The following is a 14,745-nucleotide window of genomic DNA, read 5'->3' on the forward strand; positions in this document are numbered from 1 at the left end:
TCTCCACTACAAATAGGAAAAAGAGGCTACAATTTGCACGAGCTCACCAAAATTGGACAGTGGAAGACTGGAAAAATGTTGCCTGGTCTGATGAGTCTCGATTTCTGTTGAGACATTCAAATGGTAGAGTCAGAATTTGGCATAAACAGAATGAGAACATGGATCCATCATGCCTTGTTACCACTGTGCAGGCTGGTGGTGGTGGTGTAATGGTGTGGGGGATGTTTTCTTGGCACACTTTAGGTCCCTTAGTGCCAATTGGGCATCGTTTAAATGCCACGGGCTAACTGAACATTGTTTCTGACCATGTCCATCCCTTCATGACCACCATGTACCCATCCTCTGATGGCTACTTCCAGCAGGATAATGCACCATGTCATAAAGCTCCAATCATTTCAAATTGGTTTCTTGAACATGACAATGAGTTCACTGTACTACAATGACCCCCACAGTCACCAGATCTCAACCCGATAGAGCATCTTTGGGATGTGGTGGAACGGGAGCTTCGTGCCCTGGATGTGCATCCCACAAATCTCCATCAACTGCAAGATGCTCCTATCAATATGGGCCAACATTTCTAAAGAATGAATCAGCACCTTGTTGAATCAATGCCACGTAGAATTAAGGCAGTTCTGAAGGCAAAAGGGGGTCAAACACCGTATTAGTATGGTGTTCCTAATAATCATTCAGGTGAGTGTAGGACAAAGATTGATCAAGTTTATGAAATTTAAAATTAAAATGATAGCTTATGGTGTTATGAAAAAACATGTGTGATAAATATTGCACTGATATATACAACAATATTTATAGTAGAATTGTAAATGTAAAAGTTAGTGGTTTGCTGAAAATACATATTGATAAGAAGTCTCTTTGTAAGTTCCTTTATCAAACCAACTGAGTAAAAAATGGCGTAATTCTGCTCTCACCTAGCACGTGCGCTAAATGTTAAACCGGTTTTGGATTTGCAAATTGCAGTTTCTAGGCATGGCAGTAGCTCAGATGCATCGTGATGAACACTCCAAAACATCGGTCTAGCTTTGACCAGTCGACAGAGAGAAAATCACACGAGGCCAATGAAATATTCACACTCAGTAAAAATGCATCAGTTTTTCCCATTGATTTTTGGTATTAAACATGGCCGACATGTCCTTCATTAAGGCAGTTTAGTTGATCATTTGATGAATGAGGTCCTTAAGGAATCCCGAGTCATAACACACTGCAAAAATATAAAACCTAGTCTTGTTTGAGTAGTTTCAATATTTGTTTTTTGTTTGGACCTTCAACGATAGGTCTTATAGATCTTATTTTGTTTCCCTATCTCAAATACCATTTTCTTGACAGAATCCACTGACAAATAAGGTAACATTCGAAACCAAGGCCTACAATGCAAAAATAATGGTTAATTTGCATAGCTTTCGTTGATCAAGTCAAATTCTGACATTGTGATAATCTAGATTTTTTAGTCAAATCAACTTAAAACACATATTCTTAAAGTCAGCTTAACTTAAGAATGTGTTATCTTTAAGCACTACAGATTTGACTTGACAAATAAAATTATCTATTAGTGTAACAAGATCTTTTGTATATAAAATAGTAAAAAAAAAAAAAAAAAATCCCACTCAAATTCACAATTATGTGTTTTAAAGGTGCACTCTAACATTTCTAGTGGAAGGTACCTGCTTGTCTTCATGGAAATTTTATTGCTTTGTCTAGATGTTACACTATACGACATTAATGTAGCTCTCTTGCATTTCTTTCTAAAAAAAAATACCTTGGAAAACATGCATCCCTACTGTGCATGGGCTTGACTCTCCACAGATCTGACCTGTAACTTGGCCGGGTAATGTCACCTGCTGGCCTTCATGGAGTTATACATGTTTAGTGCCATATGGTGAAACAAGCAGGTGACGGACCGGCCACCAGAAAAAATACACAGTGCACCTTTAATAAAGTCACTAACTTGCCTCAATATTAGTGTATATTGTAAATATATTAAAACTAGTCAAAACTATTAAAGACGGGTATTTTACTTCTGCTAACACATAACATAATTAGATAAAGGTTTTGAAAATGATATATTCGCCCAAAACAATGTATTAACTTTGCTCCCCGTGCTCCCTCTTCAGAGCGCCATCACAATCAGCGTGCATCCCGCCAACAAAACTACTGCACATCACATTAGGTTTGTGACGCCGCTGTGTACACTTTTGTATATTTATGGAAAATTGCCGTGTGGGAGCATGGGTGACATAGGTTGACATAGGTATTTAATTTAAATTTAAATCTGTTTTCTAATATTTACTTATCTTGATTTTGGAGTACTTATTTCTATTCTCTAGTTTTTCTTGAAATATGCGTTGCAACACTACACTTTCCAAAGGCTCTTATATTAGAGATAAGCATCTTGTCTTAAAATAGCTCAAATCAATATTAACATTGCCAATTGGTTTCAAAGTCAGATTTTTTTTTTTTTTGCTGTTTGAGGTGTAGCTAAATGCTGCCGTAGCCGTGCCAATGTCCAAACGCCATTGGAATAAGGGATTACCCGTCTCTACACAGATGTACATAGATTTACATAGCTACCTATCTTTGGTAACTATAGGAGCAGGATGACACTGGCATGCATGGGTGTGTGGGTGACAGAAGCATGGCACTGACAGTACACAAAGTGGTTACTTACAGGTAGTATGTGTAGGAGTGATAGGTTCTCCTGCCCAGTGGAGGTGGAGGAGGGAGGGAGGGGAGGAGGGAAGGAGGGAGGGAGGGGGATGGAATGAAAAGGAAAGAAAAAAGTAAAAATATATTAATGTCTGAGAAACGAAGAGTCGAAATGAACAAACTCAGATATGGTGGCATAACACTGGTGTGAGGGCAGAGGTGGAGGCATGTCAAGGCCAGTACAACACTGACTTCACTGATATACAGAGACACGACAATCACCTTAGGAAATGTGTGGTCAAACAGAATACATAGGCACAGTTATATAGAGAATAAACTAGGGTCTAACTAGGGTCTGGACTAAACCAGAAACAGGTATGCTAAAGGAGTTTGCAATTCCCAGATCTACAACAGGTCTAAACCATGACTAGCTTACCCTTTGTAATATTGAGGGATAGAAAATGGCCGGAGAGGACTGTAAATACTGCAATCCAGGACAAAACCAGGACTAAACCAAGACAAAACCAGGACATAACCAGTCCTAAACCAGGTCTAAAAATATGTCCAGAACTTGCCCCTTGTAAATCAATAGAAATAGCATTTCACTCAGAAATAGTCTAATTGAAGATGAAACCAGGACATAAACAGTTGCAAACGAGATCTAAACCAGGTCTATACCAGTTGTAAACCAGTTGTACACTGGGTCTAAAAATCGGTCTAAACCAGGTCTAAACAAGGTCCAACTTTCCCCTTAACATAAACAGGATAAAAATGGCCTTTCACCCCAAAATACAAATAATTACATACAGAAAAAATCAGGATGAAACCCAAGCTAAATCAGAGCATAACTAGTTCTAAACCTGTTCTAAATAAATAAATCAAATCTATCTAAAAATCTGTTAGATCTAACTTGCCCCTTGTAAATAGACAGGATCGGAAAATATAAATAATCTAATGCAGGACAAAACCAGGTATAAACCAGGATTTAACCAGGACATAAACAATTGGTTAGAAACAATGACAGAACCAGGTCCAAACCAGGTCTAAGAATTTGTTTAAACCAGAACTTGCGTCTTGTAAATGGCCTTTCAGTCAGAAATAAAATGTAATAATTCAATCCCGGAAAAAAACAGGACATAACCAGTTCCAAACCAGGTCTAAAAATGCTTCTAAACCAGGACTAGCTTGCCCCGTAAACAAATATGATAGAAAATGACCTTTCAGCTACAAATATAAAGAATTTAACCAGGTCTAAACCAGATCTGAACCAGGTCTAAGCAAGGTCTAAACCAGATCTGAACCAGCTCTAAACCAGGTCTAAACCAGATCAGAACCAGGTTTAAGCAAGGTCTAAACTAGGTCTAAACCAGGTTGAATTCACGTGTAAATCAGGTCAAATTCACTTTTACACCAGGTATAAAAATGAGCCCAGGTCCAAATCAGGTAAAAAAAACACAAAAAAACAACAACAGGTAGACCAATTCTAAACCAGGTGTAAAATGAATCTAAGCCACGTTTTAACCAGTTCTTAATCAAGTCTAAGATACCCAGTCCTAAACCAGGCCAAAGACATAACCAGGTCCAAACTGGGTAAAAAGACATGTAAACCAATTCTAAACTGGTTCTAAATCAGGTTTGAAATTGGGTTTAAACCAGTTCTAAACCAAGTCTAAAATGGACCTATATCAAGTGTAAACCAGATCTAAATCAGGTCTAAACCAAGTCTAAACCAGGTAGGAGGACTAAAGCAGGAGTAAACTACCATGTTGAAATCCCCTCTCCTCCTTGAACAGCAAAAGAGACTCAGACGACTACATCATGTTTAGACACTTCACATCCACTCCACATGACCCTGCTTCTGTTTTTCCATGAACACATAATTTTATACCGATAAGATTAATTGTATGTGACCTCGGAGGTGGAGGCTTGATGAACGCTACGAATGTCTAAACACAACTACACAACTCCCCGATGGAAACCGCAAATTACACCATGAGCCGACCAGTGAAGGCGTCTCCGTTGCCTTTGATTAGGCCTAATTGAATTGTATGGCGGATTTTTCACACCCGCCCACAGACATATGAACTACCCATCAGGGAAGCAGGCATGTGATGTTCTACTGTCAAAAATAAACATGAGGCGAATGGTTATATCAATACAACTACGCACTTCAAACTATAGCATCATCTGCACCTTCAATTATGACTTCAAAACAATAGGGAGGAATATACATCAGGTTTCTATGTGTATGCAGTTAGTATATTATATTTTTCTGTGACAAATTCAAGTTTTTATTTGAATTTCAGCTTTACTGGTAGGACAACAAGGTGAATGATAGAAAAAATGGTTTAACCCTACATGTATTACCCATTAGTTAATAAAATGAATAGCCAAATAAGCACAGAGAGGTGGGCGTATATGGAAGGTGAGGGAAAACAGGAACTTTTAGAGTGATGGCGTTCTGAATGCGGGATAATAAAGATGAAACAAACATGCATGAATCACTCAAAATACAACTTGGGGTTAATAATGAAGGGAAACCATTAAAATGTGGTGAAATACAAGCTCTTTGCATAATGTTTCCTTTAGCCAATAGTACTTTTACGGATATGGATAAAATCTAATTATTCGTATTTATACTAGTATATCTAGGCCCTACTGAAGTCTAGTTCCCATTTTAAATCGAGATATCAGAGGCTGGTAGTACATTTATATTTATTAGTTACATTTACTTGAGTAACTTTTTTAAAAGAAACTACTTTTCAGCAGCATTCTTTTGACTCCCACTTGAGTAATATTATTGAAGTAACAGTACTCTCACTTGCATAGAAATATTGCTACTCTTCCCACTGTGAGTAAATCTACAAGTGACAAAAGCTTTATGTCGACAATATGAAATGAAATATGAAACTTGGACCACTACTTGTTACTACAAAATAATATTACTCAAGTAGAAGTACAATTACCTTTAGTTGAGTCATATTCTTGGGATACTCTACCAATATTTGCCAGCTATAATGGGGAACGTTTTCTGCAGAAATCTTAAGTGGAATAATATCCTGGAGTGGACATATAGGGGGCAGTAGTGTTTACCAAGTTTTTTTTCTGAGCGCTCTAATATGAAATCTTAGCAGTCTGAGGCTGTGAGTGCTTTCCTATCAAACTTTTCATTAGGATTTCTCTCTCATCTGTTGAAAATGAGATTTCAGCGAGGTCTAAACTAGGATTAACCAGACCTAAACCAAGACTAAAGTCGACCAATATTTAAAACAGATTGAAGTTGATTTTTGTATTTTATATCTTTGTTTATGGCATTTATACAACTTACATAAACTAAAAAAATGTTTTCAATAGCTGTTAACCTACTACCTGTTTTTTTTTAAAGATCAAATAGAATATTAACCCATTTTGTTAAACGTCTGCCCCAATGAAGACCATGTTCGCTCGCTTTTAGAGTGCCTAAGATGTCCCTCTGTTTTCTTCTACCATGACTCACCCCCTGGATCCTCGAAGAGCACCAGAGCTACATCTTATTCGACCCAATGATGCGCTCACCCTTCATGTCCTTTTTTAGGATATTAACCTTGTTTTGAGAAGGTTAGACAGTAAAGGTGTTGTCATCATAGAGACAGCTCATTATAGGAAAATAAATCAGCATTTATTAATTAATGAGGGTGCGTATACACTTTCACGTACACTACGGCCCAGAACTATCCCTCCACTAGACCAGGACTCAAGGTGTACAGGCCTAACCACTGTAATGTTGATTCATAGTAAGAGCTGCAGGTCTGAACCGCGACTAAACCAGGACTAGTTTTGTCGCAATACTAAAATTTCAATCTATTTTGATACTAAGGAATAGACTTGATAATGTATACAGATTCCAAAACCATATTAATACATTCTTCATTTTGACAATAGAATGTGATATTCAACATTCAATTAATAGTACTAGTCTAGTACTAGTCATTTCTGCAATGTGACTTTTTCAGTATCGATACCTGCTCAAATGAGTATCTAGTTTCAATACCAGATTTAGTAACGTTTAGCATTTTTTTTATACTTTTGACAACCCTAACTAGGACTAACACAATACAAAATCACGACTAAATCAGGTCCAAACTAGAACTAAACCAGTACAAAACCAGGACTAAACTAAGACTAAACTGGGACTAAACCAGTACAAAATTATGACTAAACCAGGTCTAAACTGGGACTAAACCAGTACAAAATTAGAACTAAACCAGGTCTAAACTGGGACTAAACCAGTACAAAATTAGAACTAAACCAGGTCTAAACTGGGACTAAACCAGTACAAAATTATGGCTAAACCAGGTCTAAACTGGGACTAAACCAGTACAAAATTAGAACTAAACCAGGTCTAAACTGGGACTAGACCAGGTCTAAACTGGGACTAGACCAGGTTTAAACTGGGACTAAACCAGTACAAAATTATGACTAAACTAGGTCTAAACTGGGACTAAACCACAACTAAACTGGGACTAAACCAGGTCTAAACTAGGACTAAACCAGTACAAAACTATGACTAAACCAGGTCTAAATTAGGACTAAACCAGGTCTAAACTGGGACTAAACCAGGTCTAAATTAGGACTAAACCAGGTCTAAATTAGGACTAAACCAGGTCTAAACTGGGACTAAACCCGTACAAAACTATGACTAACCCAGTTCCAGATCAGGGCTCAGCCCAGACTTCTAAAGCCGGTCTTATAACCCTTTAATCATGATTTCTTTCTTATTCGTCTTCCCCCTCTTTATCATCAGGCTTGAAAAACAAAACGGATTCCCATTTGGGTGTCACTGAAGCGGGGTGCATTTTGTTTGAGGAAGCCGCCAAGCTGGATTAATTTTTCATGGCGCACTCCTCTCGCGGTTGTAAACAGCCTTAATGGGGCGTATCAACACAATCAAATTAATTATTTAGCCCGACGCTGACAATGCTACAGTTTGAGGGAGAAACATACAAAATATCTAAACTATTAGCACGTGCACTCAAAGTGTTTTCTGTATGTAGTGAGATGGATCTTAACGGCATTTACATGGGGAATAAACCCGACCTGAATCACATCTGGTAAGAAACTGGGGTTGAAACCAGGACTAACCAGAGCTGAATTTGCGAAAAGAGAGTGCTAAGATAGAACTAGTCTAAACCATCAATAATACAAGTATGAAACCAAAGCCAAACTGATCTCAAATAAGATAAATCCAAGTCTAAATATTAGCTGGACCCGGCAACAGAGGATAAATGAGGTAAGATACACTTCATTGTCCCCTTTGTATTTGACCCATCCTACAATTCCGCAATCTTCATGATCTTAAGCTGGTCTTGGTCAGGACTAACTTAGCTGAAGGATTTGACCTATTGTGTTTCTTTGGGTTGACAATGGAAACCGAACTGCTCAGAATAAACCCATCCAGACACGTGGAGAACCTGCAAACTCCACACAAGGCCGAATGAAGATTAGACTAAGAAAGTAGCAATGTTAGTTATAGGTCAGTGTTAATTTTGCACACTAAAATACTTTTGTCATAGTTGCGTGAATGGCATATTTTTTGTAGACTAAAACAAAATAAAAGTAACCATAATGACGTAATGAGATCCATGTCTAAAAGTAGATATTTTCATCAGCTAAAAGCATTGATATTTGGATCAGATAATACAAACTAAGCATAAATGAATACAAGTGAGAAGTGGAAACTAGATCCAAGTTCTGATTTTCACTCCCAAAAATCCAAACCAGACTAAACAAACTCATTGTCCGAGGAGCAGGTCGCATGAAGCTATGCAACACAAAAAATCTGGCTGACTCAAACTTGTATTTAGACAAATAAATTAGTACGACATGTTTGTAGGCTAAAAGTAAAGTAAAGTAAAAGTAAAGTAAAAGTGACTAAAACTAACGAATCATGAATTGCATGTTACTTCTAAACAGTTACTCTTACAATTACTTGTTCTTATTTTTCCCAAATACTTTTTTTTACTCTTACTTGAGCCATTTCTAGGATCATGACTTCTACTTGAGATATTTTATTGTAAGTGGAACTAAACATGAAATCAACTTTTTCTCTTGCTCTCGCTGCTACTATGTGTATATGGTGTTTTGATAGCATTAAATTCTAGTATTTAGTGTAAACTAGGTAAATTTGCTGCTTTCTGGTCAAAAACACCTAAATCTAAGTTTGTGCTGCCTTCAGTGGCATCTGCAATTTCCAGTAGTTGGTGACATCACACAGCACTGTCCTGATTACAGCCTTCTTTCTTTAGTCCTGCAGGTACTGCCCATTTTAGAAGCTCTATTTGAAATGTGGTTGTAGGTGGAGGTTTGGGTGTTTAGTCCCACTTTTACTTCTTGGCTACTCCACTATTCTACACTACTCTACACAATTTTTCATACTAACCTCTTTTTCATGAGAAGAACCACTCCGAGAAAGATTATGACGAAGAGGAGGATGCCCGCGATGACTCCGGCAATCTTCACCGTGTGGTCCGTCTGTTTCTCCGGCTCCACCGCGTCCGGCTTGTGAGTGGCTGCTCCTGGAAGCGAACAAAAAGGTCAAAGTTCAAATCGGGTCAGGATTTTAATGAGGTACACAGAGAGGCAAACATATGTGCGAAAGGTTATTGACGCACAACAGCCGAACAGAAACGATTCCGTCGATGTTTACTCTTGTTAGTCGTGTTTCAGTAGATGGCAATTGAAGGGAGAAAAACCCCCCACAAAAAACAAGGTAATGTTTGCAATACTAGACATTTCATTCCCTTAAAAAAAATCTAATGAGGTGCAAGACTAGCTTTAACATGGCAAAATGGTAAGTTTAAAGGGGCAGTACCTAACATTTTCTTCTAGTTCAGGAAAATACAAGTACATCTGACATGTTAGTGTCACATGAACCATCTCGCACTCTGACGACTTCAGGGACCAGCCTCCTGCTGGAGCCCACAGTCAGGGCCAAACATGGGTAATCAGCTTTTCAGTTTTATGCAGCTAAAACCCAAAAGATGTGAGACAGGCCTCTACTTTGACAATGTTTAAATTCAGGTTCAAAGTGGCTCAAAGCTTTCTTATTCTGGAAGTGAAACTGAAACTGTTCTATACAAATAAACTTGCCTTACCTTATAAAAGAAGTCATTTGTGGAAAAATAGACTGAATGCTATTGCCTAAACTGACCACAGGTATCATATTTGGGACGAGGGGGCTAGGAGGTTAGCTATGTTCATTCACACACATATATATATATATATATATACACAGTCTATGCGTGGTCCATAGGTCACCATACATAGGTATTCGTTCAAATCTTGTCCAGCCGGTGTCCAGGATTGATAAGCGCTCTGTATGTACTCACTTATCTTGGAGCCATGTTTTCTACAGTAAGTGCATCTCTGGTCTGCCCATGCACCCTCCACTTTAAGCTTATAGCGTCTTTATTATTGTCGACATTAGCGGTCCTGGGATGAGCCTCCTATACTGGGAAGAGATAAGCCTTCCCTTGGTTAATCATGTCCTTCTGGCCCCTATCAGAAAGTAGGATGCGGTCCGTATAAAGATAATACCCAAGCAAAGATAAAAATGGCGGAATAAACCGAAAGCTTGAGCGGGGAGAGATAGAAACAAAAAAAAAAAAAAAGGAGGTAGTTTTAACAGCGCTCCAATAGGATGTGATAAGGAGAGCTCTCAAAGTGTCCACCTAAACAACACTATTATTCCTTGTCACTGCAGGTAAATTTCGGATGATAAATGGGTATGTCACAGGCAAATCTGTTAGCATGCTACGATCCTCACCGCCGCTCTTAAGAAAATAAATAAACAAAAACGAAATATCTCTCCAGGATGCTAGCAGTGACATATTGTTCTAGATAGCAGTTTGGAGGCTTATTTAAATAGAAGTTTGAAAGGCAAACTGCTGGCAGGTAGCGGGGATAGTGACGTGGCAATCACAGTTGGAGTGATAGAGAAGATTTTGTCTTAATATACTGTTGGACGAATGTACCAGGGACCAGACAGGACTGACACAAGTGGAATTGCAACCAGGATAATAACAATAGCGGTCAAATTGACATTCATATTGTAATGTGTAAACTATAGTTGTAAAGGCGCAGGGCTATGCACTATCCTCTTGAAGTATGTATTTAGAGTAGGAGTACATGTAGGATTCAGATGCATCATGTAGCCATTTTGGTACTTTTATTAAGCCAAAGTTGAATTTTAAATGTGCTGTACTTTAAAGGTGCACGTAACTTGTGATACCGTTTATGTGACTTCTGATAGACATTCTACCGCACCAGCTTATCTCCATGGAGATGTTATTGCTTTGCCTGGTATGTTCCCCAGTATAGCATTAAACTCATTTATCTCCATGGAGACAAGCAGGTGATGCCACCAGTTTAAGTTGCAGGTCAGATCTATGGATAGGCTAGCCTGTCCTAGAATGTTGTTCAAGGAATTTATTGTGCGAAATACTTGTAATTTAAAAGAAAAGTTCAATTTAATGTAAAACTGTGGAACATACAGAAGTACTGAAAAGCACACAAACTATGCTATTACAAAAAACGATTGGGAATCATGTTTTTCACTTTCCCATTATATTGTGTATCATTGCCACATCACATTAATTTTTCAACAGATTGTCCAGTCCAATGACCACAGGTTGCACTGGGGAATTATCGATCCATTGTGGACAGTTATTGTGTTTTTGTTGGAAAGGAACGCCAAAACATGTGGTCAGAAAGTGCCTCCCAAAATGTTTGACATATTACAGTTAGCAGAATCAATAGAAGGATCTACGACTCAAATGTAAGAATCATATGCTCAGGCTAAAGGTGGTCTATGTCATTGTTCTAATGGAGGGTCTGTCACCCACTTGTCTCCATGGAGATGTTATTGCTTTGTTTATTCCACAATATGGCATTAAATGTATATCAGACTCCATGTAAACAAGAAAGTGAAAACCTTACTCCAAGTTACAGTTCAGATCTGCGGAGAGGGCACACGTTTGAACAGGTATCGATACTAAAAGAGTCACATTCACAGGACAGAAACGAACCTTTCCTAAACTGCTTTAGAATGATATTGAGCCCTTAGTATTGAAATCAAGTTTGAAATTTTAGCATTGTGACAATACTAACAGACACCCATACAGAAAAAGTTACCAAGTGCACCTTTAAATGATTGGCTGAAGTGCCCATTAACAGGAATTTGGATTTCCATTACAAAAAACCCAAATTCAGATTGCATTATTAGCAATCTCCCATATCTACATAGTGTTTACAATTGTCATCGCTAACTCTGGCACACTTTAATATGCTCGAAATAATGAGAAATATTCATAGAGGTGGATTATCTCTTGTCAGAAATCTCAAATATTGGCACATCAAACCGCTGTGGCGCTCAAACGTAGCTTTCAAGTACATAATAACCATGAGATGAAGGTAGAGCCATGCACAGAGCAACAGCACATGCACGAGCCCACATGGTAGCGGACATGTGGGACAGATGCCAACGCAGGCACTCGTGTGGAAATGAGACAATGGAATAAATACAATAATGCAGTAATAATAATAGGGATATCTGCACTGGTTAAAATCTGTTATACTTCATTTTAGGAGTTTTCAATGACTTATGTATAAACAGTGTAAAAAATGAGGTCAAGCTTTTGAGCTGAAGTTTCACCTCGTACTGCAAGTCTTAATTATTAAAGAAGACCTATTGTGCTTGTGTCTGCTATATAGTTATAACATGATGATCCACATTGATTATAAGGTGGACAATTTAAGTCAGAATGTTCAAGTCTGCTGATATTCACGTAAGAAAACTGTGGGACCCAAAGTGGGCTGATGTTGCCATAAACGTCATCACAACACAGAGCCGGCACAGCTGTCTGCACCTCCTACAGCAGATCAGTTTAACGAGCAGCAGATTTTTATTGTGGGCGTGTACTGTGACGGTGAAAATGGGAGTTCATCGGAGCAATGATGTCGTGAAAGTGAGCGATTAAAGATTACTCAAACAGGCATTACTCTAAATACAACTTGGAGAGGGTAAATGAGAAGGGAAACAACTGTAACATGGTTCAAAGCTGTGAAAAGCTGATTTTGCATAGTAGGTCTGGTTTAAAAAAAGATTCATTAATTACTATAACTTACTTATAAATGTATACTGTGTATTTTCAAAGGTGTAATTGTTGCTTAAAGTTAAAATGTCTAAAACCAGTCTGAAAGAGTCAAATAACCTTTAGACTCAAGAACAAGCAAGCTTTTTAATTAGTAGTAAGCTACAAATAATTAATGACAGTAATTTACTGTTAGATTAAAAACAGTAACAGTGTTGTTAATTAACATTAAACTGCTACCAGCTGCCAGTCATTTCAGATCATTGATAAATTGAATAAAGAAAATACACATTTCTCAATGGGGATAATAAAGTACACCTTAAAGAGGGAGTACTTTACTTCCATGTGGTGTTAACAGCTAACACATAACATACTTAGATCACCACGTTGCCTTTTATAGTTTTGAAAATGCTATACTCACAGAAAACAAGGTAATAACTTGTAACTTAAGCCTTCGCTCCCTGTGCTCTCCATGCTAAGTTACGCCCCCTTCAGAGCACTATCACAACACAATCAGCATGCATCTCACTAATGAAACTACTGCACATCACATCAGGTTTGTCAAGTTCTTGTGTACAGTTTTGTATCATGCTTTTCTATAAACTGTCATGTGGGAGCATGAATGACGTCGGCTTGTGGGCTGAGCTTTGGACAGAATCATACTGCAAAAGGCGGATTCAAATAAGGCCTAGGACCAACCTCTTCAGGCATGTTTTTGATGAGGGAACAACATTATAACATGGTAAGAATCGATTCTACATAATACCCCCTTCATTAACACAGTAGTCCCTAAACTATTCACATCTAAACTTGTACTAAACATAATACAGAGATTTCTTTCAAGGACTGCCGAAAGGGGGCAGAGCCTATAATACAAAATGCATAACATCCATAATACTTGTTAAGAAAAAACATTATTTTTATATTTATATAGTACTGGATGATCTATGGCCTGGTTTTGGGACCCGACCAGGTGGTTGACCTGTCTGCCTTAACCTACATTACTTAGACCATTACTAATTTGTAGCAGAGAACATGTGACGTGTGAGAGCCCATAGCGTGTAGGACAGAGCAGAGGTACCTGTTAGTTGGCTGTCCCCGGCAGCTGGGGCGATTCTCAGGTAGGGCGTGGTCAGTTGGGTCACCAAGATGGCCGCTACAGTCAGAGGATCCACACCACATGCAGCAAAGAGACAGGACAGAGAACGCAACACTGCAGCTCAGATATGCAATTACACAGCAGAACAATCACGTGCAAGGTTAGGCCGAGGATTTTAGTTTACGAAGTTAGCAACATGTAATATAAAGTTGTCCAATAGGGGGACTGCAGACTCTAGACACATTACATTGACTCAGTTTGGTTGGCTTGGCTTTTGAGTCTTTTTGTTGTTCTATGTAGCATATAGGAGAGAAAAAGTTATTGTTTTTTTTGTTTTTTTTGAGTTGATAAATTGGTTGGTTAGCTGACCAATTCTTTTATTTAGGTCATAAGGATTTATATGGGACAGCAGCAGAAAAGGAGAAGGTATGGAGTGAGTTGGCTAAAGATTTGGGAGTGAATTATTCTGCGTTTTTACATATAAATATACCATTTCCTAGGTGTAGGTGTAGTCTTGTGAGTGCAGTTTGGGTCAGATACATAGCGATACGTAATATAACTTTGAGAGCTTTTGCCACGCCCCCTTTGTAGTCAATCGGCAGGACATGTCTTGCAAAGATAGAAATGAAAGAAAATGTTAAAGATTTAAATAGTTACTTTGAAAATGTGTTGTACGTTGTGTTTCAAACATAACAATGACACTAAAGATCCATTGATTCATTATTTCTTTTGTAATGAAAACACCAAAAATCACTTCTAATTACCGGATTATATGATTATGCTGGTAATCTGATTTTTACTGACCATATAAAATGTATGCACAAATGTGTGTCACTGATGTAATTAATATCTTAATAT

General features: G+C 38.1%; 1 protein-coding gene across 4 annotated transcripts in view; it reads right to left on the bottom strand.

Moving 5' to 3' along the window:
* Positions 1 to 14,745, bottom strand: part of ptprma (protein tyrosine phosphatase receptor type Ma) — a 337,914-nt gene that overhangs the window by 107,428 nt on the left and 215,741 nt on the right. For 3 of the 4 annotated variants that reach the window (XM_055228666.1, XM_055228667.1, XM_055228669.1), the window contains exons 14-16: positions 13,870 to 13,944; positions 9,077 to 9,212; positions 2,681 to 2,710 (exon numbers count right to left, since the gene is read on the bottom strand). In XM_055228666.1, coding sequence (XP_055084641.1) covers positions 2,681 to 2,710; positions 9,077 to 9,212; positions 13,870 to 13,944 — 241 coding nt within the window. The remainder of the gene's footprint in view (positions 1 to 2,680; positions 2,711 to 9,076; positions 9,213 to 13,869; positions 13,945 to 14,745) is intronic. The other variant, XM_055228668.1, reaches the window with a different exon arrangement.

Source organism: Periophthalmus magnuspinnatus, chromosome 17 (assembly GCF_009829125.3).
Source record: "Periophthalmus magnuspinnatus isolate fPerMag1 chromosome 17, fPerMag1.2.pri, whole genome shotgun sequence".
Classification (NCBI taxonomy): Eukaryota; Metazoa; Chordata; class Actinopteri; order Gobiiformes; family Gobiidae; genus Periophthalmus; species Periophthalmus magnuspinnatus.